This window comes from Gopherus flavomarginatus, chromosome 1 (assembly GCF_025201925.1).
Source record: "Gopherus flavomarginatus isolate rGopFla2 chromosome 1, rGopFla2.mat.asm, whole genome shotgun sequence".
NCBI lineage: Eukaryota > Metazoa > Chordata > Testudines > Testudinidae > Gopherus > Gopherus flavomarginatus.
Genome location: NC_066617.1, coordinates 21714325 through 21741075, shown reverse-complemented (window position 1 = coordinate 21741075; position 26751 = coordinate 21714325). Strand labels below are relative to the sequence as shown.

At 42.0% G+C, this 26751-nt stretch overlaps 1 protein-coding gene across 1 annotated transcript in view; it reads right to left on the bottom strand.

Annotated features, from left to right (window-relative positions):
- Window positions 1-26751, bottom strand: part of PCLO (piccolo presynaptic cytomatrix protein) — a 544942-nt gene that overhangs the window by 267135 nt on the left and 251056 nt on the right. Inside the window, exons 5-6 of the mRNA XM_050937044.1 lie at window positions 19304-24428; window positions 16925-18936 (exon numbers count right to left, since the gene is read on the bottom strand). Coding sequence (XP_050793001.1) covers window positions 16925-18936; window positions 19304-24428 — 7137 coding nt within the window. The remainder of the gene's footprint in view (window positions 1-16924; window positions 18937-19303; window positions 24429-26751) is intronic.

The window sequence follows — 26751 nt, the reverse complement described above, 5'->3', positions numbered from 1 at the left end:
TTTGAAAACAGTTTTAAGTATTGTTTATTGTTATTCAAAAAAAAAGGTAAGGGGAAACCTCAGCATTAAGGTAAAGATAATATTAACCAAACATCAATTTCTTGTTTGGGCTTTTTATAAACTTCTTTGTACTTTTAAATATAGCTATAAGAATGTGATAGCAAAAAAATTCATTCATAAAGCTAACAATTTATTCATAAACCTAATCAAACAACGTCAACAGGTCTCCACTTCTGTCTCCGAAAAACAAAGCATCAAAGTTTAATACCCTCAAAGTATTTGCATGAACCTGTATTTAAAAATTTATTTTGGGTTAATTTTATAGTTGGTTTAATTTTATACGCTTTTCTTTTGTTGTTGTTATGTTAATGGTAAGCAATGGTTAAACTTTGTGCTTCTAAACAGATAACAGAGTGAAGCTGATATTACAAGCAAATTAACTTTAAAAATCTTGTTAAAATTATATTACTAACTCTTCTGCAGAAACAAAGTGTTCAGCAAGGGAAAGCAATACACCTTCTCATGGAAGATTGTGAGCATTTATTTCAGCTGTTAAGCATTACGTTTACTATGAAATATTAGTAATGCACCTGAAATGAAAATGAATGTCTATACAACAATTGCAAAACTATAGTTTGTTTTATAAAAGACTTGGTTCCTATTACATTGTTCTTATTACATTGTAAACAAACTAAGTTAAAACTGTGTATTAAGTTTGGGTTATTGAAAACAAAAAAGGAAAAAAAAACAAAAAAAACCTTTTCTATATTAACTAACAAAAGTTGTTTAAGTTGCATCCCTTCGACCAGGATGTGATATTTTCTGGTGTCTTTGAAGACACTAGTTGATATCAGTATACAGTGAAGAAACCCCCAAGCATCACGAAAAGAAAAATTAAGTGCTTTATAAATAAGATACTGGTCAAATACACCTTTACCTACCATATATGGACAATTAAGCTAACAATCAGCTAAAAACCACTAGCTGGACCAGGATAAACCATCATTTAATTTCAACTTGGTTACTGTGTAAAAACAATTATATTATTGCTGTATTATCATTGTACTGTTGTATTATTGCTGTACAACATTTACAATGTGCATAACCTTGCTAAACTGTTTAACCAACATACAGGTAAAAATTAACAAACAAATGGCAGCAAACAACATGAAGGCAAGGAAAATACTCAGCCTATTACTACTACTAATACAGATGGTAACTGTAATTGCCCTAATAAAAGTGGGTTGCTATTTGCAGTTCCACAAGGGACAAATTACACCACCAGATTGGAAAAGAATTGGTATGCTTGCATATAAAGTGCTGTTACATACATACGATACATATATGCCCATATACACTACAAATATATATGCCATATCCACATTATTCATATATATTAATTATTTGGGAGTGCCTCTAAGGCTCAATCATAATACTACATTCCTCAGTCATGGTCCCAGGATTAAAATTAATTGGATAATAAAATCTATCAGTCGCACGAGGGAATGTGCCGACTGACTGACGGATGGAGTATGAGTGTATGGATGGTAAAGTGGGATAACCACATGACAGTGTTTAGCCCACTAGGTTGTCCTCAGTCCATACATTATGCTTTTCTGGGATGATGGGTAAACATTCTTCCCTTAAAAAAGGACAAAAAAATGGGGGAGTGTAGTTAAGATGAGACCCTGAAACAAACTCTTGTGTCAGAGGCCCGGTCTGATGCCTGAAGTCTGAACCAAAGTATCTCCTGGCATTGCTAAACAAAAGCTGGGCTGTGAGCCAGAGGTAGGCCCTGCTCACAGAAGTTGGCGAGAAGAGAGTTGTTAGAAGCAGGTGCATTCACCCATATAAGTGCACAAGAGGAACTTGTGCCAAGATGGCACCTGGACAACCCGATACAAGGACACTCCATAGACATAACAAGGAACAGGCAAGTGCATCTTAAAGACAGGACAGCATGATGGACAGATCTGTTTGCCTGGAACAACATGATCAAAAGGAAGACAGCACCTAATGAGCCAAGGGGCTGTACTTCAATATGTCATAAGGATGAGTAATCTGCCCTGTAACTGTATAAAAGTAGGTCCCGGAGTGCGCATCTTCATCTGGCCTAAGGGGGCAGTGGAGAGTCCTGCCACTGACTGAGCCAGTCCATTGCCAAATTCGAAGTATGTCTTGTAGATTCTATAGGAAACTATTACTGTGCTTCGTTTGACAATAAACTTGGCTCGGGTTCCTTTGTACCTTACTAGAGTCTGTGGTCTTTGGGGGTTCTCTTGGGGTTTGCTGTGTCAGCTATCTGCGCAGAGCCGAGGCAGCACACAGAAGGAACATGCACACAGTCGACTGTTACCATTATGGAACAAGAGCAGAGCACCACACCGGTAGCTCCTTACAACTCTACGTACCATACTGTTGTCTGGACTAGTCCATTTAGAACTGGACAGAGAACCCCAACTGAATTTACAAAGGACAGCAAATAGCCTTATTCTTTTGGTTACTACTGACCTGGGATAAATCTGAACCAAAGATTCAGAACTAGGGAACTGCAGATGGACCTACGCTTGAGTTGGCCAAGTTTTCATACATATTTTATATATAGATAGATATAGATATAGTAGAATGGTTTCCTGAAAAATACAAGTGCCAGCCCCTGCAGTCTCAATCAGTTCCCACTGATTTTACTGGGCTTTCTGCTAAAGGGAGGATTAAAGGCCTCAACTACTGTGCGCCCTCAGCTCATATTGTTTTTATTAAGAATTGAGGGTCCTCTGCTCACCATTTTGAAGGGCTGGTTCCAAAGAAAGAACTGCAGTATTTGGTCCAATTAAAATTTTCCCAAGCATTTCCACAAACTTCTGATTTATCAGAAATTTTAGAAATTATTGTGCTAGCTATTGTTTTCCAATCTAAAGAGATACTCCCCCCCCCTAAAAAAAATATCAGCTCATTCTTACTAGTCAGGCATCTCTGTTTGAAAGCTCTCTGCTAAACTTAACTCCTGCAAAAGTTCTCATTTTCCAGTGAGAGGGCTCACTCTGTGCTAACCCTGCCTGAGACATCACTTCACCAATACTCAGATTTCAGCATGCAGGGCCCAGTCTTACAGAGTGCTATATGATTCTTGATAAGTGCCAAAAATTTCCATCGACTTCTATATGTAAGGCAACTGTTGCCCCCTTACTATCATTCAGTGGGGGTGTTTTGGTTGGGTAGCTCCCAGTACCAAGGGGAAGGGTTGATGGGAAATCAGGACCCTGAGACTGACAGTCCCCAGGAACAATGGGGAGAGGTCAATGCTCCAGGTCAGCCTGATTGACAGGACGGGCAGGCTAATCAGGGAGTCAGGAGGGTCCCGTCTCAGTGTGAGCTGTAATTGCCTGAGTCAGATGGAGTGGGGCCGAGCTAAGGAGAGAGCAGGGGCTCACGCTGAGCTGCTGGGAGCAGAGCTGCAGCCCCAAAGCCAAAGCGCAGCCCAGAGAGAGCAGACCTGCCCTAGAAGCAGAGTCATAGCAACCAGAGCCAGAGGGGCCAGACAAGCAGCCCAGGGCGCTGAAGGCAGAGCAGCAGCAGCCGCTATGCTGAGGCAGTGTGGAGCTGGGGCTGGAGCAGTCCGGAGCCGGGTGCAGTGAGCATCAGGGGAGGGTGAGGGGGACCCTGGGCAGTGGGCCCAGCGCAAGGAGACGCCTCAGCCAAGAGGCCCTGCAGGCCAGACTTGGAGTGGGGTCGTAACCCTGACAGGGCGGGGGCGATGCTAGGGAGAAGGGTCCTGCCACCTAGAGCATGAGAGCATGTGGCCACCGCCAGAGCAAGTGTCCAACTCACAGCTTCTCTGCAGCACAGCCAGGGCCTGAGAAAGCGGCCTGGGACCTACAAGGAACAGTCTGAAGTGCCCTGACGTACGGAGACATTGTTTGTAATGTTCCCTGCCACAGAGCAGGGTGATGTGTTTTCCTTTAACTTTTCCCATTTTTCCTTATTCTTTTTTTAAATTACTTGTTAATGAAACAACTTGTATTTGCTTTAAATTGTATGAAATGATCAGTGGGTCAGGAACACCTTAGACCCTGTCCTGGGTGACCACAGGGTTGGGGGTAAAGCCCCCCAGAAATCCTGGGCCCAGCCTTGCCGGGGTTATGAGGACTCTGCTGGACAGGAGAGTATAAGGGGAGTCCTCAAGGGCAGGGAGGCCTCTGGGTAAATGAACTGGGAGCGAGGACTCAGATTCTTTTGCTAGCCACTTCACCGGCGTAGTGCAGAAGTCAGGAAAGCTCCCCACAATAGCAGGACCATTCCCCTGCTTACATATAGGAACTGAGGGTGCTTAGCACCTCTCAGGAGGCAGTGAACGTGTTTCAAAATCAGACTCAAAATGTGGTTGTACTTTGATAAGTGACTATATTAAAACAGCATCTCCTCACTCAACAGATCTGTCCTATTGTGCACACTAAAAAATGACATGTGCCTACTTTAGTAACAAAATTAATTGTACTGATTTTTAACTCCTGGCCATGCTGCGGAGTTAACACAGCAAAGAGAGAATGATGGGGATTCTATTCCTCCTTCTGCATGTATCAATAGAATTGTTTATTAAAATGCAATCAGTTACACATGTGAAGACAATGTGCTTACACATGTATAACTGAAATTATAATTTAACCTACAGCACTTTTATTATTGATAGTGACGTATCAAAAATAGAGAACCAAGCTTGACTCTCTGATCCAAGGTTGAGTTTGATGGGCTGGTAGTTCCGGGGCGGGGAGGGCACACGTACTTTTTACTTGTAAACTGAAATTATCTTACCTAGAAACCATTGAGAAGCAATAAAAGAGTGAATCCCAAAAATACACTTCCACAAAGTCACTTTTACAGAGTAGAACTACTACCCAGTCTCCATTAAGCTTTAATCATGATTGCAGAGTATCAAAACAAACTAAAAATTAAGTATAGAAAAGACCCGTACAACCAGCTAACCTTTGCTCTACTAGTTTAGGAGTTTTCATTAACATTTCCTACTGCTTTGTGCAGCCAAGTTCCAACTAAAGAGGCTTCCAGCATTTCCTTTGGGCGAATACTCCACAACCAGCTGGGTGTTGCAGTTTCTTTTACAACACTGCAGGAGAATGTGTCGGTCTTTATTGAACTCTTGCCCTTTCATTAATTGGAAACCTCCTTATCGGAAAACACAGACTTGGAGTGATTTGTTATATACCAATGATAGTATGTAAATTATGACATTTAATATGTCAGGCAGTTACAGAAGACAATAACATTTGATATTCAAAGAAAAGATAGTCACACAAACTGTTAATGGATTGAATTCATCAGTGTAATTGATAAACAAAAGCTATACTTAATCTATGTAAAATGAGGTACTGTATACTATAAATATGTGGTGAAATGGAAACACACCATGAACTAAATTTATCCCTGGTATAATTCTATTGAGTCAGCAGGTCAGATTATGTTTATATAAATAGGAGAAACTCCACTGAACTCAATGGATTTGTGCCTGTTACATGTAAAGAAATCTGGCCTAGATTCTGTCTACAGAAACCATGCACATACAAAAGGCATGCTTATATAAAGAGAGTGGTCATCACATTTAGATATTATTGTCTAATACCAGGAAAGCTATATTTCTGGGAATGTCATCCCAGCATCCGCTGTTAAGCCTTTATATATTCCTAAGAATATAGACATTTATATGGCTGGGAATAACAGAGTTTAGGTCGCAGTTGAAACTGGTAAAAATGTATCTACAAAAATCCACAAAAAGGCCCCCCATTTTCCCAGTAATTTAGCACAGGTTTTGAATATTCAAATTAGAAATATAAATTATATATATATATATGTATGTAATGTTGTATAGGTGGTCACTTAATACTGATAATGCAGATTTTTAAACCATAAAAATCCTATGGATATTTTGGGGTTACTTAGGAAAGATAGTTGCCTCAAGGTTACACTAAAACTGAACTTTGGCTTCTATTTATTTTTTCTGGTAATTAGTTGATTTCCCAAAAAAATTTCCAATTTTATCATTTGCAACCAATTCAGATTTCAGAGCCTTATTTAGACACATATACAAAAAAATCCTAAAAACCTATGTTAAAAGTACATTAAGGTGGAAAAGTCAAGCACTCAGAAGTTAGAAAATATCCAAGGTAAGGTTGCCTGTGCAGCTTTAGTTTGCCCCTTGTGCATATTGTGACAAAGCTCTGACCTTGTCTTCATGGGTCCCATGGGATTTTGCTAGCCTGAGAGACTCATTGTGACCTTCCACGTAGCCATTCTATCTCTAGAGGCAAGAGTCACAGCCTACTGAGCCATTTTCATCATAAGCCAGCAAGGGAGGTGAGGAGAAGCTACCCTCTGACTTGCAGTCTCTGTTGTCTCCCAGGCTCAATGATTAATGGGGGGGGGAGGAGGGGGAGCCCAGGCCCACCCTCTACTCTGGGCTCCAGCCCAGGGACCCTAGTAGTATCAGCTATGGTAGCTGACTTTTTGGAAACAGGACACATACAATTCCCTGGGTCACTATCCCACAGCAGTCCCCATTTCCTCAATATTTACTTCACCCTTACCTCAGGGCCACCTTCCTTGTGCCTGTTATGGTTTGTACTACTCAGTTTCTCCAATAGCATGGCTTCCTTCTACAGCTCCTGATATGCACACTCACCTGAGTGACTGGGAGCCTTTTAACTAGTTTCAGCCAGCCCTGGATTGGCTTCAGGTGTCCCAATCAACCTAGCTGTCTTCCCTGCCTTCTGAAAATATCTTAATTGGCCCTAGGTGTCTTAATTGACCTGGAGCAGCTGCCATTTGCTTATACTGGTAACAGGCATTAGTTTAGCCTGTGGCTAATATATCTGTCTCCCACTACTTTACTATAGCCATCTGGCCTTGCCCCGTCACAGTATTCATTCTTGTACTGTCTTTAATTACATCATCCCATACTGTATTTTCCATAGCAGTTCATCTGCAAATTTGACACCATCAGCTCAGGATTAAACAAAGGCTGTGAATGGCTTGCCAACTACAAAACCAGTTTCTCCTCCCTTGGTTTTCACACCTCAACTGCTAAGGCCTCATCCTCCCTGACTGAACTAATCTCGTTATCTCTAGCTTGCTTGCATATATATACCTGCCCCTGGAAATTTCCACGACATGCATCCGACGAAGTGGGTATTCACCGACGAAAGCTCATGCTCCAAAACATGTTAGTCTATAAGGTGCCACAGGATTCTTTGCTGTTTTTGTATCAGAGGGTAGCCGTGTTAGTCTGGATCTGTAAAAGCAGCAAAGAATCCTGTGGCACCTTATAGACTAACAGAGGTTTTGGAGCATGAGCTTTCGTGGGTGAATACCCACTTCCTCAGATGCATCTGAGGAAGTGGGTATTCACCCACGAAAGCTCATGCTCCAAAACCTCTGTTAGTCTATAAGGTGCCACAGGATTCTTTGCTGCTTTTGCTGTTTTTGTATTTCCATAGCACCTCTACTTCATTCAGTACACAGGATGAATGGTGGTCAGAGAATGGTGGTCACAGCTATTCAATATTTCTTTTTATCTTCATCATTCAATGTGTGGTCCCATGCATTATTTATTCCACACCACCCAATCATTGTACTGCACACAGAATTATTAATGTCCTCCTGGGCTTTTCTATTGCACTCACCTCAAACAAGCATAATTCTTTATGAACATTAATGTATTTATCTTCATAATACCCCTGAGAGGCGAGATGGTATTATTACTCATTTTACTCACGGGGAATGAAGGCACAGCATTTAAAGACAAAATTGTTAAAAAACGTCAATTAATTTTGGGTGTCCAATCTGAGAAACGAGGCCCTGATTTCCCAGAGAGTCCAGCATTTGGTAGCACTTTATTTGTTCAACGCACAGCTCCCATTGGCTTCATTTGCAGTTGTGAGGGCTCAGCACATTGGCAAATCAGCCCCTAATGTCTCAGCTTGGGTAGCCAGAAAAAGACATACATGCAATTAGTGGCCACCAGTGAAATTTTTAACTTATGTGACTTGCTCAGCATCACACAGGAACTTTGTGGCAGTGGAAGAGATAAAATCCAATTATCCAGGGCAGCCTTCAGCTTCCTCGAGTGTGAGACTATCCTATCTCTTCCAGTAGTGCCCAGCCTCATTCAGCACATACCTTCCAACTTCTGCCACAGATGAAGCAAGGGTCCTGAAGATTCCAGCCTCATTCACTGCACAATCCTAATTCATCCAAAGAGCACAGACCATCCTGTGCACTGAGTGAGCCAGAAGTCCTATATAAAACTAGTATGTGACCATTTAACACTATATGGGTCATCAGCAGGATTAGGATCATCTACCATGCAGGCTCTTCCACTTGAACTAATAAGCAATTGAATGTAGATGAGGGGGGAAGAGACACAAATTTTGCAAGTCGGTTTCTCAGCTATTTTCTAGAAAGCAAAGGACTTTGAAGACCCAGAAATAATGGGTTAAATTCCAGGTTCTCTAATGGTTATAGCATGTAGCCAGCCTGTGGGCTGGACAGCGGGGGGCTAAGCCAACTCTGATCGCATGATGAGTCCCACCTGAGGTGATCTCAGAGTAAAAGGTAGCTGGCAACTGCAGAATATGCCGGGGTGAGTGGGTGGTTGAGTGTAACTGAGACTGTCAGGCTTCCTGCCTCTAACAGGAAGCAGGAGAAAGCTCTCCACAGAGGGAGTCCTGGGAGAGACCCCTGCACAAGACAGACAGACAGACCCTCAGGGGGTCTACACAATAGTAGCTTTCAGTATCTCTTCTACTTCTTACTCTGCTAGGGAAAGCCTAGTCTTATAAGTGCCCATCAGTGCATCCCTTCCTGATCGCAGTGTAGTTCTCTGATTCCCTCTGACCCTGCTCTCTCTCCCCTCAGAAGCCAGCTGATGACCCATCAAATTCAACACCCCTTACCCTCCAAATGAGTAGTCCAGGTGGAGATACCATCCAGCAGTCCAACCCTCCGTGTCTCTGTGCATATGTTCTTTTGAGGTTCAGCTAACATTATACCCCATCATACAATTTCACTAAACACACTTACAACTCATATCACAGCATTTCAAGGTAACACAGTCACTTCTCCTTAGGGCCAAATGTATCATTTCAAAGGAATTAAAGGGGCCACAATCAATTATTTGGGGGGCAGATACTCTGTTCTATTCTGCATTGCAAAGGGAACAGTTATGGAAATAATGCAGGAATCACTTGCTAATTTCTGTGGCTTCTGTTATGCAAGAGGTCAAATTAATGACAATAATGGTCCCTTCTGACCTTAAAATCTACAGTTAAGCAATGTAGACATGTAACAGGGTGCTGGCCAGGGGGTCCTGAGGCAGACCCCTCTTAGCCCAGCTCCAATTAAGAAGTATTAGTTGGGGCTGGCTGGGTATGCCATGCCTAATTGGTGGAACAGAAGCACCTGTGGGCCTTATTAGCCAGGGGCTATATAAAGCTGGAAGGACGGAAGGAAGAGCAAGGAAAGGGAGGAGCCACAGCCTGTGCATCCCTGCTGGCTAGAAAAGCTAGCTGTCCCCCAGGTTGCTGGTTTACAACTGTCTGTAAATAGAAGGTGGTGGGAGCTGATATTGTTAATAAAAAAGCACTGGTGATTGCAGTTAAAGAAGGTCTCTGGCTGATTTGTGTGAGGGCAAGAGAAGGGCCTTGTTACAAGACATAAGAACAAATGGATATAAACTGGCCTTCAACAAATTAGACGAAAGTTTCTAACCATCAGAAGAGTGAAGTTCTGGAACAGCCTTCCAAGTGGAGCACTGGTGTCAATAAACCTAACTGGTTTCAAGACTGAGCTTGACAAGTTTATCAAGTTATGATGAGATATGCAACTGCTAGCAGCAAATATCTCCAACAGTTGATGATGGGATACTAGATGTGGAGGCCTTATTACTGAGTATTCTTTCCTGGGTGTCTGGCTGGTGGGTCTTGCCCCCAGGTCAGATTGGCAGAGACCCTGGGGGCAGGGTGAGGGAGGCATATTTGCCTTTCTCTGCAGCATGGGTCACTTGCAGGTTTAAATGAGTGTAAATGGTGGATTCTCGGTAACTTTAAGTCTTTAAATCATGATTTGAGGACCTCAGTAACTCAGCCAGAGGTTATGGGTCTCTTACAGAAGTGGATGGGTGAGGTTATGTAGCCTGCATTGTGCAGAAGGTCAGACTAGATGATCATGATGGTCCTTTCTGGCCTTAAAGTCTGTGCATCCATGAGAACTGGAAGTGTCTCACTCCCTATAGGGAGCATGTAAGCGTTGGAAAGTGGAAGTAGGCAGATTGCCCTGTGCTCCAGATATTCCCAACTGATGTGTGATCCATGGGGAGGCTGGTTTAGCCTGTCCTGGGATCAGGGCCTAGGTGGATGATAGGGCTGAGGTGAGATTCAGGGAGAGCCGTAACTGGTTGCTGGTTCTCAACTTCTTCTCTTTGTACCTGGCTATGCAGAGGAGTGGAGCCATTCTCAGCAGAATGCTCATTTAGGCTCTCACAGCCAGCAGGGAAGCAAGCAATGGAGCAATCAGAGCTACTCTGCTCCCTCTCATGTGATGAGGGAGGTGGTCAACATGGGTGCTGCTGAGCCTATGCAGCAGGGAAAGGACAACAGATGCCCAGCACGTCTCCATTTTACATCTGGGACTCCTGGGGAAACTAGGAGGCAGTCAGAGATGCTGTATGATTCAAACACTCCAGTTTAAAAGTTGCTCAGAAATCACGTTTTATTTATAATGAAATCCAGATTAACTTTTTCAGGTTTGGGGAGAAGGATAGCTTGGTGGTTTTAGCATTGGCCTGCTAAACCCAGGGTTGTGAGTTCAATCCTTGAGGGGAACACTTAGGGATCTGGGGCAAAAATCAGTACTTGGTCCTGCTAGTGAAGGCAGCGGGCTAGACTAAATGACCTTTCAAGGTCCTTTCCAGTTCTAGGAGATAGGTATATCTCCAATTAGTATTTTTTGAGGACCAAATTTTAGAGCCTCTAGGGCCACACATGACTCCTGGATTACAGCACTGCCTTAGTCATGTAGTTACTTTAACACATTTTTTTCTAGCAGGTGAAAAAAGATATTTGCAAAAACAAGATAACGTTCTGTTAGGAAACATGTGTTCTGCTAAAGCTAAATGTCAGGAAATAAACTGCTGCAAAACCTAAATGATGGAGAGACTCCTTTTTGCTTGTTTCAGTTTGGGTGTAAAAGTCTTTTGCATAGGTATAGTCTGTTCCCACTACTGACGACACCTCAGTCTGAAACACATATCGTGTGGCCTACAGAGAGACAGTTTTGGCAAACCAGACTTTAAAGAGAGCACCCATATAAACCTGCTCAATGACTAGCCACTGGGTATGTCTACACTACACAAAAAAACCTGTGGCAGTGAGTCTCTGACTTGGGCTCATGCTATGAGGCTAAAATAGCAGTATGAATGTTCCCAATCAGGCTGAAGCTGGAGCTCTGAGACCCATTCCCTTCACCAGGTCTCAGAACTTGAGCTCCAGTCCAAGTAGAATGTCTACACTGCTGTTTTGAGCCATGTAACATAAGCTCGAGTCAGTCACCCAGACTCTGAGACTCATTGCCGTGGGTTTTTTTTTGCAGTGTAGACACACCCACAGACAGACACACACATACACATATGTAACTTGCAGAATGCAATGAAAGGTAACTTCTAATTTACCATCTCCTGATTTTGCTTTTAACGCTGCCATTTTCCCTGCTGCACATCAGGACTCAGACCAAGTTTTGTTGTGCATATAAATTCTCTGAACAAAGGTGTTTTGATAGACGACTTTGACTCCCTTCTCCTGTACGCTGTTTTAAATATGGCCATTCTCTGAGTACCCCTCCCATAACACTCCTTTGTGCATTTATTATTAGTTATTATTTTTGTATTATCACAGCACCTAAGAGCCCTAGTCATGGACAAGAACCCCACTGTGCTAGGTGCTGTACAAACACAGAACAAAAACACTGCCCAGGTCCCCAAAAAGCTTCTGCTACAAGCAGCTTGCATGTCAGCTTGCATGTTTACATTAGGATAAACTTGAAGTGGTGCAGTACTTAAGTCCAAGTGCAGCAGGGTCCATGATATGTTAGCATAACATAACACAAACTTGCATGGTGTCAACTATCAGAGGGGTAGCCGCGTTAGTCCAGATCTATAAAAGCTTTTATAACACAAACTGGCAGCTAAGGAATTGTGGCAATATGTGTAAGCTAACTTGCAGGAGGGCCCTTTGGGTATGAAAGATAACTACAGTTTTTATATCAATGAAAGAAGCATTGGGAAAACAATAATTCATCCCTGTGCTTCTGAGATGTTAGAGCCCTAGGGCTAGATCCTCAGCTGGTATCAATCAGCTTAGCTCCACTGGAGTTTATATTTGTCTAGGCTTTCTTGAACCAAACTCTGCCTAGTGTATCATTTATATTACAAACAGCCAGGGCCACTCCTCCTCCCCAGCATCCCCTGGATCCAAAACTGTGCAAGGAAGATGCCCTCTCTGGAGGTATCAGCATCTACCCCCCTACTTCCAGCCACATGGGCTTGGGGAAATGAACTGCAGGGAGGAGCCAGCCAAAGACTGAAGCTGAAAGAGTAGCTGCAGAAGCTGCTTAAGCAGGGATGTTCAGATACTGATGATGTCATCAGGTCGCTTTCTGTAGTTTTCACTCTGGACATTCTCTCCCCTGTGCTGATTGGCTGCTGCTCCAATTCTGCTACCCCTTCCATCTTGCTAATCTCCACCTAACATAACCCCACCAAAGGGATTTAAGTAACAAAATAAAATAACATGGAACTAACATGATGTTTAGCATCATCACATTGTTCACTCTGCTTGTGTGTTCTACCCTTCTCTCACCCTGTGTATGCCGGGTCTATTTAGACTGTAAGCTCTTTGGGGCAGGAACTGTCTACTTCCACATGGCTGCTTATATATATTGGCTAGCACAATGGGGCCCCATTCTCAATTGGCATCTAGGCACTAAAGTAATAGACATGATAAATATTAATTAAAAATAACATACTCCATATCCATGAATTCATAGTGTATATTTTCAAACTCTAATATTTAAGACCCTTTTAGAGACAAACTTCATTATTCAGGTTACATACAACTTTTTACGAAGTGCATAAGACCCACATTCCTCTTTATACAAATTGATAAATCAATGCCAATTGTATCTATTTATAGAAATAAGTGTGCCTAGTTCTGCATACTCAATAATAGTTCTCTGTATTCCCTATGAGCTTAATCTAAGCATTCCTATCAAGGACACTATCCAAAGCCTGCTGTGATTAGAATACGCAACATTCTGCTGTGAAGCCTCTGTTAATAATACAATGCAATTTCTACAGCTTCCCACTCCGTGGAGGTGCTTGGAGAGGAGCACAACATGCAATAAAAACAAAATGTAATAAAACACCCTCATATAACTAGGGGCAACTAACAAGACAAAAGGGGAGACGGAAAGCACGTGTATAAAGGGCCAACAGTGCTTATTCAAGATCATATTGGAGGAGGGAGGAGCTTAAAGGTGATGTTTGAATGTGATACAAGATAGATTGAGGACAGATGTGAAGGGAAGGAGAAGAGCCACTCTCCCCAGCACAGGACAGCAGGCAGCACAGCACCCATAATAACGAAACAATAATCCTCTGACAATTCAGAGCTAGATTATGGCTTAATTAAACCGCAGCTGTGAGTTGGGGGTGTCCTGTCCCATGAGCTCCAGAAATGCACTGTCCTTCCAGTACCTGCTCCAAGCCTATAGGGAAAGTGCAATCTGCTCCTTCCTTTGCTCCCCACAGTGTGCTGGTCTCACTTCAGGAGACAATGTGGGGGAAGGAGTGTTGAGTAGATGGATAAAAGGGGAGGCAGTGCCATGAGCACACCACTTTTCTTCCCCCTTTTCAGAGTCCTTCAGGGAGTGCACAGGGAACACTTGTTATTGTGTTATTGTTACACCTGCATGGAAACATGGTAAGTGACGACCCTGGCTTAACCGGGAGACCTTCAATGACCTGAAATTAAAAAAAACAAAACCAAAAAACAACAGCCATGCAAAAGTGGAAATTAGGTCCAATTATGAAGGATGAATATATAAAAACAACACCACCACCACCACCACAAGCACGTAGGGACAAAATTAGGAAGGCTAAATTAAAAAAAAAAGAGATTAAACTGGCTAGGGATATAAAGGGTAACACGAAACACATTTTACAAATACAGAAGCAAGAGAAGACCAAGGACATGGTAGGCCCATTACTCAATGAGGAGGGCAAGACAATAACAGAAAACATAGCAATGGCTGAAGTCTTAAATGCCTTCTTTGTTTCAGTTTTCACCAAAAAAGTTAGCAGTGATTGGATTACTAACATAGTGAACATCACTGTAAATGGGGTAGGTTCCAAGGCTTAAATAGGAAAAGAACAAGTTAAGAATTACTTACACAAGTTAGATTCTTCAAGTGAGCAGGATGCGATGAAATATATCCTAGAAGACTTAACGAACCAATTGAAGAGTTCTCTGAGACATTAGTGATTATCTCTGAGAATTCATGGAGGACATGAAAGATCCAAGAGGACTGGAAAAATGCTAATATAGTACCTAGCCATAAAAAAGGGAAACAAGGACAACCCAGGGAATTATAGACCAGTCATCTTAACCTTGGCACCCGGAAAGATAACAGAACAAATCAATTTGTAAGCATCTAGAAGAAAATAAGGTGGTAAATAAAAGTCAACATGGATGTGATTTAAGTAGATGTGATATATCTCAACTTCAGTAAGGCTTCTGATACTGTCTCACATGACCTTCTCATAAACAAACCAGAGAAATATAGCCTAGAGGAGCCTACTATATGGTGGGTGCACAACTGGTTAGAAAAGCGAGCTTAGACAGTTATCAATGATTCACAGTCAAGATGGAAAGGTATACTGAGCTGGATCTCATGGGATTCATCCTGGCTATGGTTCTATTCAATATCTTCATGAATGATTTGGATAATGGCGTAGAGAGTACACTTATAAAGTTTGCGGATGATACCAAGATGGGAGGATTTGCAAGTGCTTTGGAGGATAGGATTATAATTCAAAATGATCTGGACAAACTGGAGAAATGGTCTGAAATTAATAGGATGCAATTCAATCAGGATAAATGCAAAGTACTACACTTAGAAAGGAACAATCAACTGCACAAATACAAAATGGGAAATGACTGCCTAGGAAGCAGTACTGCAGAATAAATCTGGGGATTATCATGGATCATAAACTAAATATGAGTCAACAATGTAACACTGTTGCAAAAAAGGGCAAACTTCTTTCTGGGATGAATTAACAGAAGTGTTGGAAGCAATACACAAGAAGTAATTCTTCCACTCTACTCAGCACTGAAAAAGCCTCAACTGGAGTACGTTGTCCAGTTCTGGGTGCCACACTTCAGGAAAGATGTTGACAAATTGGAGATAGTCCAGAAAAGAGCAACTAAAATGTTTAAAGGTCTAGAAAATATGACCTATGACGAGAGATTGAAAAACAAATGGATTTGTTTAGTCTGGAGAAGGAGGGACATGACAACAGTCTTCAAGTATGTAAAAGGGTGATAAATTGTCCTTCTTAATCACTGAGGACAGGACAAGAAGTAATGGGCTTAAATTGCAGCAACAGAGAGTTAGATTAGACATTAGGCAAAACTTCCTAACTGTAAGGGTAGTTAAGCATGGAACAAATGACTTAGGGAGGTTTGGATTTGCTGTCATTGGAGGTTTTTAAGAACAGGTTAGACGAACATTTGTCAGGGAAGATCTAGATTATACTCAGTCCTGCCTCAGTGCAGGGGACTGTACTAAATGCCTGGTCAAAGTCCCTTTCAGTCCTACAATTCTATAATTCTATGTTGGTGCAGGAATTGCACACATTCTGGACCCTGGAGGGTGGGGGTAGATAGCCTGAAATTGGAAAACACAACATACATGCAAACATAGAAGCAGGAGAGAAACACTCATTATTCCATCCCATGCCATATCCTGGAACCACTCACACGTCCAAACATAGCTAAATACAGAAGAAAAACACAGAATATTAATAGAGAAACCAAAGTGAGGTCTCCCACTGGCCTTTTACAACTAAACAACAGCACATTCAAATGATCACAGGGAACACACACGCACAAATGGAACAACTGGGAATATACTAAATGATGAATCTCTCCTCCTTCTCAAATAACAAAAATAATACAGGCTTGATTCTCAGCCAGTGGCATGTTTCATTTCCCAGGGAATGCTCCACAAATTATACATTGATTTCCTGGGGTGTGAATGTCTCCTTTTATTTCAAATTGACCCCCATTGCCATTAACAAGCAGCACTGAACACATAGGTGACACCCACCTACTTCTCCTTATCCAGAAAGATGGTAGCTGTGATATGAGACTTCTAGGAATGGGGAGAGGTCAAACAAGTACAAATTGAGAGATCAAGAGAATCCTTACTTAACTGAGAACTCCAGGGAGAAATTCTCCTTCCCTTTTCCAATGGGGACAAAAAAGATAGTTCAACCAGCCAGAAGTATGTCTGGGGTTATTGGTAACTTGAAAGGCAAATGCATTCAGCACCTTAGTGTATCTGCATAGTGTGTCTTTTAATACCTCATTGAGAAAATAATGTGAGACTCTCTTCATTTTCCAAAACAAGCAATGAAACAAATAATCACTGCAACAAGCTTCTGACACATCATGGTTCTTCTTCAGCATGGTGTATAAACAATTTTTTTGAACAGATCCTGTTAATGAGTGAAACATTCCCCACGTCGCACAAAAAGAACCTCACAGTTTTGATGTTAAAGAAAGAAACAACAAACAATTCTTACCACAAATCCCTCAGTGTACTGAAACTGAGACCTGGAAGTGTCTTCTGCTGTTGGACTCAATGGCTTAGGATCCGACATAGAGCGCTGCATCATCTTTGCAGATTTTGGGCTCGGTGGAGGACCCTTGGCAATATCAGCATGTAGCATCTTCTGAGGACTGACGTCATCAGTGATGGATTTTTCATAGGGTACAAAGGCAGACTCTATAACTTTGCTTGGCGAAACAGGTGAAATGGGTGAATATAGAACTTTGGGAGATTTAGGAGGGGAAGGGACTACCTGTAGTGTGGAATCTGCACGAAGATGGGATGAATAGCCTATTTCTAATGGTGTTGGACGCTTTTTATCTTTCTGTGGAGATGTGGCTGTCAAGTACTGGGGACTCTGTGTATCTGAGTCTGTTTCTGTTTGACATCCCAAACTTTCTCCTTTGTATGTCTTCTCTGGAGCTGAAATATGTTTAATGATTTCAACCTTAGCATCCAGCCTGGCCCTTATTGAAGGTGTTCTTATGGTCCCTACAGGTTCTGTCTGTACAGAGATCTCTGCCACTGTCTGAACTGCAATGCTAGACACTTTGGAAAATGGCTTAGCCTTGTCTACCTCAGTGGTACCCTCATATTTCCCAACATGAGACTTTCTTCTTGATCTGTTAGAAAGATCCCATTCATCTTGATCTTCATCATCTGTCTGAACACTTGTGTCAACGCTCTTCTTAGTTCTCCTTCTCCTGTTTGTGTAACTTCTGTCTGCACCATCTTCATCATCAGTTTGTACTCCACTGTCCACTATTTTTTTAAAAAAACTGGGCCCTTTTTCCAGAGTCTCATCAAGCTTGTCGTACTGACCACGCAATTTTGGCATGGAGCTTCTCTTTTTCAATTGTTTCTCCTCTCTCATATCCATGTCCTTAAGAGACATTTCTGAAACAGAGCTCAGCATACCAGGCCTAGATATATATTGCGTAATGCCATCTGACTGAACTGTGTACCATGTTTGGCTTTGTGGAATTTCAATGCCCAGCATAGTGGAAGCTGTGGTGGTTGGGTCATCGCTAGTCCAAAACTGGCCATTTTCTGTAGCAGCATACTGCCCTTCCAGAAGGGCTTGGTCTGTGCTTGTTTGTGGAGAGACAGTTCCAGAAGGGTCATAATTATATTGATATATCTGGCGAATTTTTTGCTCTTCCAGCTGCTGATGAAGCTGCTGTTGAAGTTGTTGAAATTGTTCAAGCTGTAATTGCTGCTGGGCTAAGGTTTCCTGCCTCATCATGAACTGAGCTTGTCGCTCCTCTTCTTGCTGAAATAAGAGATGGTGCTTCATGGATTGCAACTCCTCAAGTTTTTTTTGGACCATTAACTTTTCTTGTTCTCTAAACCTTTGGATTTCCTGACGTTCCCACTCTAGTTCCTCTGCAAAGCGCTGCTGCTTAAGTTTCTCAAGCTCAAGCAGTTCACGTTGCAAGTCAAGCTGCTGCTGTTTGTCTTCTTCAGGGGCAATGAGAAGTGCAACTTCATCTTCAAGTACATCTGTAAAAGCTTCAGAAGCTATAGTTAAAGCAGGCATCAGGTCAGTTGGCTCAGTGGTAATAGTTTCTATAGTGCCAGGTTGCAACCCTGTGTCAATATCAATGCCAGTAACTGCATTGTCTTTTTCAGCTGCCACTGTTGTCAAGAAACTGTATGATCTTGGAAGTGGCTGATTCTGTTGCAAGGTTGATAATGAGGACACTGAGTCAATTGTTTGGACAGCAGATAAATCTCTGACAGTTGTACTGAAAATAGAACCAGGCTGTGTGGTTATGGCAAATGTGGCTGGGATCGGAGTTGCAACCGAGGAATAAACGACACCATTAGAGGATCTTAACACACTTCCAACACCATACTGGGATCCCAGAGACGGTACAATTCTTGCTTGGGAGTACTGTGGTGCACTAATCCCGATGCCTGAAATCACCTGCCGAGTCTCTGGATAAGGACCAGTGGTCTTGCTTGAGTAATCCATTACCTCACCTGAAATTATAGGGCAGAGTTATAGTCCAGTCTCCAAAAAGAATGCTGCTTTGTGGATTCTGAAAGCCATCCCACCTTGATGAATTAAACAGGGATGGGGAACTGCATGCAAATCTTCAGGTTAATGATCTACTTTAGATGTGAAGAAAAAAGCATTGCTGAACATGCAGGCACATGCAGGACCTCTGTGCAAAACACATATGTAAAATGAAGAAATAAAATACATGTGGAATCCATAATAATTTGTCACATTGTCCAACAGAAAACACAATAAGAGGAGGAAAAATTAAAAAAAATTATCCTGATATGAGATGAGGAACACCACAATTATATTTCAAAGAAAGATCTGCTGCTGTTTCATACTGACCTGCAGTGACTCTTCCAGAAGTTAGATCTACTGCTGCATCTGTTGCCCCAACTCGATAATCAAAGCTATTCTTGCTTTTGTACACAAAAAGACCAGCTTCTGATAAATTAGTGTCAGACATGGATGGTTTCATACCTCCAAATCCTCTGTACCCATATGGCCCTGAGCGATCATACTGATAATGGTCATCTCTGTAACCAAACCGATCTTCAGGCAGTGTGGTTGGAGGCTGCTGTGCTGTACAGCTACTGCCAAATGGTAATTTATAAACCACATCACAACAAACAGCTCTTTTCCCTGCAGTCAGATCAACAGGCTTTTCATCTTCTTCTATTACACTGGTAACAACTCCTGAAGTAACTTCATCCACTGTCACCAGTGTTCTGTGGGATTTTGTGGTGCTAAGGTCAACTGCTCCACTCTCTATTAGCTCCTGGGATGTGGAGACATCCGTCCAACCATTTGTCATACCAACAGGAGGTACAGTAACAGGCATTGCAGTAGCCCAGGACACTGCATGTGTTGAAGTACCCAGGGACAAGTTTATTGGCACTTCATCTCTACCTGCAGAGAATACCTGGCTGCCTGTTACTCTGTATGCAGGCTCAAAATGTTTTGACGTGGTCAGCTGCAGTGGTGTTGTCATTGCATGCCCCAGATCTACAAGGCTTTCTGTACTTGATGTGTAACTTACAGTAGCTGTGCAGGTCATTATTGTTACTGTTTCTGAGACTAGTGCTAGAGAGGGTTCTGCAGCTGACACAGTGCTAAGATTTATGATACCTGGTTGGACTGCACTTACTGGCCGCCCACATATATCACTTGCCATAGTTTGTCTTCTCACATCTATGGGAAAAGCAGACAGATCCATACAGCTGTCTGTCATTTCAATATTCATTTTATCCATTTTAGTTAAAGTACGAAGGTCAATAATATCACCAAACAGATGGAATCTTCCATTCTCTCTACACCTGGGTTGCTCATCTATTTGTGTGGGCTCTGGAGGAATAGTAATAGAGACACTACCTAAACCAACAGTGGGAACTGAGCTTTTCACCACAGACACTGTGGTCTTGGTCACCTCTGTTGTTATTAACTGTGTTACCGAACTAGGGACTGTTTCAAAAGTTGATCGTGCTGTGACAGGAACATTGGCAAGCATTTGCAAAGCATCTGAAACATACATGCTGTGATCTCTCATACTTTGAATTTCCATGGCTTTCATAGATGGAGTAAACAGAGGCTGCATATTTTGGGGAAGCTGTTCCTTAGAGGATGACCCAAAAGGCCAACTGGTAATAGCTTGACTAGTTACAGACTCTGTGGGAGTTCCAGGTTCAGATGGCAATGTGATAACAACATAGGTTTCCTGTGAGGGTTTGGTCAGCCTTGGTGAAGATTTGTTAGAATGTGGAGACAAAGGGGACATCGGGGATGTCAACTTGCACTCTGCTGAAGAGACCAAATTCAAAGTCATACTTTTCAATGGCAAACCTGTTGGTTTTGGCTGTTTCTCTGCTGGCTGGTGAGCAGCTGTTGGGAGCTGAGGAACTGCTGGCTTAGGAGCAATTGGAGGCTTAGTTACCTCAATGGGCCTGTGACTGAACACAAGCCCTGCTGGAATTAAGGATGGCTTGGGTGGCACAGGAGGTGGTGTCGGGATGTATATTTTTTGGGCAGATGTCACGTTGTTCTTCAACACCTCTGTGGCCTCTATGGCTACAACACTAGTAAGTGAAGGTGCCACTGCAGGAGCTGTTGTCATTGGAGCCTGAACACGTGGCTTCTTTTTGGGATAAATAGCTGGCTTTGGTGGAGTCGGTGGGGGTAATGGTAGGGGAGGCGGAGGTGGTGGAGGTGGAGGAGGAGGGGGTGGTGGTGGCGGAGATGATTGGGTTGAAAAATCCAAAGGAGAGCTTCTAAAAAATGAGAATACTTTGGATGTTACAGTAGGAACTGAAGAAGCAATAGATGGTAATGCAGATACAGTGCTGGTCTTAGTTGTAATATGGGTAGTAGATACAGAAGATATGACTGGGGCTGGCTCTGATGTTATACACACAGGAGATAGGTCAGATGCTGCCTCAGCCAAGTTAACCCTTGCCATGTCAAACTCAGCTCCTTTGTGTACATCCTCAGAAAGTAATTTAGCAATACCAGCATCAGCTGTACTTTTAATTTTTTTGGCTGTCTCTGTTTCTGGTTTGGGTGAATCAAAGGTAGTGAAGTCAGAAGTATATTGCTTCGGTTTTATAGCCATAGTTGTGACAACAGAAGGTGCATCTTCAGGCAAAGACATTACACCATGATCCACACTTGCCATATCTGTGGATACAACTGTCTTTTTAGGGAGAACAGTAACAGGTTCATAAGGTGTGCTTATTTCAGAATATTCTTTTGTGAAACTTAAGGGAACTTGTACTATTGTGCCAATATCTTCAGGATGTACTAATTTACCTACAACATCTTCTATGTCTACATAACCTGCAGTTGTGCTATCTATTCCAGTAATAGGTGATGAGCTATCAGTGGTACAAATTGAAGATGTAGATGATGTAAGAGAAGGTGTATCATAAGGTAAAACTGATGTCGCACTTTCTGATGCCTCAGAGTAGGTCAATATTGACGTTTCATGAGAAATGATTTCCTGAACTTCTCTGGCATAATCTGTTAGGTATTCATCTTCTATTTCTTCTGTAGTAAAGTGCTGAGTTATTTTAACATCTGGAATAGAAAGCACTGTGCTGCTGACTGAAGCTGTATCTGAAACTGTCAGAGGAGCACTTGACGCTAAAGATTCACCATCCACTATATCTCCAACTATAAATACGTTTGTATCTGGTGCAGGAATTAAATCAGATGTAGGCTGAGTTGGACTGGAGCCTGGTGTTAGCTGCATTCTTTGTCGTTTCATAAGCTCCTCATAAGCAGCATCTGCATCTAACAACTGCTTTTCCTCAGTGGTGGAAGTTACAACATTGTCAAGTACAACTATCTCATGACTTTCTGGTATAATGTAAGAACTAGACACAATGTCTTCTTGAGGCACAATTGAATGCAAAGGCTCTACATTGTAATAGTCTCTCTGTCGATCTACAATTTTCTGCATAGTTTCTTCATAAATCTGATCTGGAGGTTTTATTTTTTTCTCTCTCCCTCTCTGCTGAATAAATTCACTACTTTCATCTTGTCTCATTACAAGATTAGCATCAATAGTTCCATTATATGTGTCCTCTACTAAAGATTCATAAATATAATCCTCTATTAACATGCCACCATATAAAGAGTCTTTTTCAAAGACTTCTTTTCCATTTGCACTTTGAAATAGTTTGGGTTTATGGGATTTGTGCATCATTTCCTCATATACCTCTTCAGCACTTTTTAATGTTTTTTGGCTACTTTCTTCTTTTAGGACTCCAACAGGTTGTTCATCTGTTGGAGAATATAAAGAGACAGCTGTAGGCAACTTATAAACCTTTTGCACTTCTATTATTTTTTCTGGGCTGATTTCAAATCCTTCAGGATCTGACTCAATACTTGGTGAATATTCAGAACAGGAAGATCGGTGCAGCTCCTCCATTTCTGCTGCCTGTCGTAACTCTTCTGTTGGAGATGCATCTTCAATAGGAGAAAGATTACTTGGTGGGGTCTTTGGACGTTCCCGTCTTCTCTGTGCTCTTAGTTCATCTTTGTCTTTCTTAGATTTTTTGCTAGAACTCTTTCTTTGCTGCTGTTCTAATTCACGTTGTTTCTCTTGTTCCTTTAGCAGCTCTTCTTCCTCCCTTAGCTCTTCTTCTTCTGAAGAGTCTTCAATGGTGGGAAGAAGAGGACCATGTGACCGGTGTCTGGCTTTGCGCTGCTGTTTGCTTTCTCCTCCCATTTTTTTGTGACTAGGACTGCTGTCACTATCTTCATCGAGAGATGACACAGATGTGGGAGATGTACCTGGAGTAAAACTGGAGGCATGCAAACTAGAAGATCCTTCTCCCCTAGATCTGTCTTCTGGTGAATCTGTAAGACTCTCCATCTCTAGCTCTGGCTCTTCATCAAAATATAAGCTACCCTTCTGTGGTTCAGATTCCTCAGAATATGTATTTGTTATCGTGCTGTTGAGTTCTATTGTTTTGAAACGTCTAAGGCCTCCACCTCCTCCAGTTACAGTGAGTTCTTCACTGTCTTGACTTTTGGTTTCCCTATATTTTGGTTCTGGGCTTTCATCAAAAGTTTCATCATCATCATCATCATCATCATGCCATGAGTGACGTCTTCCAGCATCCTCATCATAGCTTGTGCTACTCTTCCGCATCATCCTTCTATGTTTTCCAGCTGTCCCTTTAGCTTTGACTTTCACTTCTTCCTTCTTTTGGCTTTCAATTACACTGATTTCTTTAAGCTGGTTCCTAATGAATTCATCATCTTCAGAACCTGAGGCATCTTCATCAGCACTCATTTCTATGATCTGTTTTCGAATGAAGTCTTCATCATCACCTGATCCTAAACTGTCTTCTCGTTTGTACTCATCGCTACTTGAAGAGTCAACACTAGTTCGTCTTTTTCTTCTTGTGATTGGTGAATTTTCACTCTCACTGCTGTCTTCTACAGAATCATAGCGTTGCCTTCTTGTTGATATATCATCTACTGCATCTGTCTTTTCCTTATAGTCTTTCTGAGTTGGAACACTTTGTTTTCCATCTTCTTCAAGACTTTCTTCATCTTCTTCTTGAATGTCTTCCAGATCCTCCTCATCTGAACTGTAAGGTTCTGGAGTCATTGGCAAAGGCTTTGTTCTATGTGGATCTTTTGTCTGTTCGCCATATATACCATAAAGATCTCTGGTCTTCCCAGACTCTTCCTCAGCAAGTGTACTTGCCTGAGCTTCCAAAATTGATAGAACTGTACTTTCCAACTTGGCAAGATCTGAGGGGCTTGAAGGACTGCCTTCTTGCGAAAAAGTATCTTTTTTAGAAAGTTCCTTGAGTAAATCTTTTTCATCACTGGGGATAAAACTTGGAATTTCACCAAGTGAACTTGATATCCCATCAGAAGAATACCCAGTGTCACTCAGACCTTGTGGACTTCTCTGTTGCTGAGAGATTGATGTGTCTGATTTGTCAACCTCCTGCTCCTAGAAAATAAATATGTATATATATATCAATTCTTAATGTCGCCAGGCAATTACATACACGGCTTTTTCTCAAAGAAGAATTAATGTCCCCAATGAAATATTATGATAAGAAGTATTTTAAACCAGAAGAAGATCAAACCATAAATTAAACAAACAATAATTTTGGTATGCAAAGCTCTTAAAACATCTAAAAAAAGATCCTCAAATTATGAGGGTTTTTTTCAATTTAATTTAATTATGCTTTGCATGACAGTTCACACAGGCAACTGATTTAATCATGTTAGGTGTTTAATGATTTTTTATTTTTAAACATAAATAAATACTGTAGTCCTCTATCTTTCAGAACACTTTCTAATTATAGCCTGTTGCATAGTAGTAGATGATCAGCGCAAGGTTTTGATGGGTTTAGTTCAGGGTTTCTCAAACAGAGGTCGCCGCTTGTGTAGGGAAAGCCGCTGGCGGGCCAATGTGTTTACCTGCCCTGTCCGCAGTTCCGGCCGATCGTGGCTCCCACTGGCCATGGATCGCTGCTCCGGGCCAATGGGAGCTGCTGGAAGTGGCGAGGGATGAGGGTCTTACTGGCCGCAGCGGCTCCCATTGGCCTGGAGCAGTGATCTGCAGCCAGTGGGAGCTGCAATCGGCCAGACCTGTGGACAGGCAGGTAAACAAATCGGCCCAGCCTGCCAGGGGCTTTCCCTACACAAGCGGTAACCCCTGTTTGAGAAACCCTGGTTTAGTTTATATGTGTTTTTTTATCACCTAGGATACAAAGCTAAGTAGTTGTAGATATAGTAGAACAGGGATTGCTATATCTCAGTCTGCAGCATTTTTGGCATCTACTGACTCTTTCCCGATGTAATCTCCCATCCCCAAGAATAACTTCACCTGCCAGGATGGTGGGCCTTTATGCCTCCCAGTGTTGAACTCTCTAGCATGAAGCAGAATGCATGAAATACTGAAGTGAGTGAATGGGATCTGAAACACCACAGAATCTACTGCCTGGCAGAGTCCACAAAAATTCAATTGGGAGGAATTTTCCCAGTGCCAAGGTATAGAAGCAGATGGACGGTAAGTTCCTTGGTAATGTAGGTAGGTGCTGCTGCTAGAAAAGTGGAGTCATAAGGAGAAAAACAGGAAGGTCAGCCAGTGATCTGAAGAGCAGAGAAAAAAGCCTACGAGGCAGACACACCTAACTGAAAATTAAAACAACCCAATCTTCCCAGCTGTACTAGCCTTCCGTATCACTAGTTAAAAGTCCCTGACTACCCTCCTAACTTCCAGAACTTTCCATACATGACCAAGTGCTTCTAGCCTCCTTTCAAGGTGACAAACCCACCCATCCATCTCTTGTGGCAATATCTTCACCCCAAGGATACCCCTGTTTTTGAATGATACTTATTCCCCAAACTCTCTCCCAGCTGCCAAACATTCCTACACCTCCTAGCGACAAGGGCCCCCCATCCAGCTAATAAAATACCTTATCCTCCCCTAAATGACAGGCACCCACACTGCCTCCTAGCTGACAACATATCCCGCTTTCACTGACAAGTGTCCCTGCCTCCACTGGCATCTTGAAAGCCATTATCCAAAAGCCTCCTCCTCCCCCATGCTATGACAAGTTCACTACACAGGATTCTCTCTTCAGTGAATAACTAAGCAATATTCGTCGCCTGTGCTGACCAATATTGGCCATCCCTGGACTGTACCAAATGACTGATTTGAAGCTTTGTTTTGTCTACTTATTTGATCAGGAAAAAAGTTGTTTTTAATTGAAATTTTATTGTGAAGCAAATCTGTTACTGAAACAGGGTGAAGAGTTTCCTTTACTACTACACTTACATTTACCTTCACGTCTTTAATTATACAGAGTTTATTTGCAATTCCATTTAAAAAAACCCTTGTAGAAAAATACTTCTTATTGCCAATTGTTAGAGTTTTGATGATTAATCAGGGTGGGATTTTTAAAATAATTATGATTTATATTCAAAGCACCTTACCACTGTGCTGTATGTGTTGTGTGTGTATAGACACACTGTGCTAAAACAACTACACTCTTCATACTGTATATTAATTAATGTTATATTAATACATTGGTATCAGTCTCAGCTACATTGGAATGCTTTACTGTACACTTTGCAAAGTTTGATATTAACCTTTGAATAGATGAGCGCTCTTTCTACCAATACTGTGTGCCCAAATATCTCCTATCAGGACCAATGCCATTATATTTTCTAAGGCATGTGCCACGAGCAGTACTCACTTCTGGTGGTAACCCTGACACTAAAATGCTATTGAGAGTTAATCTATTGGACTCCAAACATTT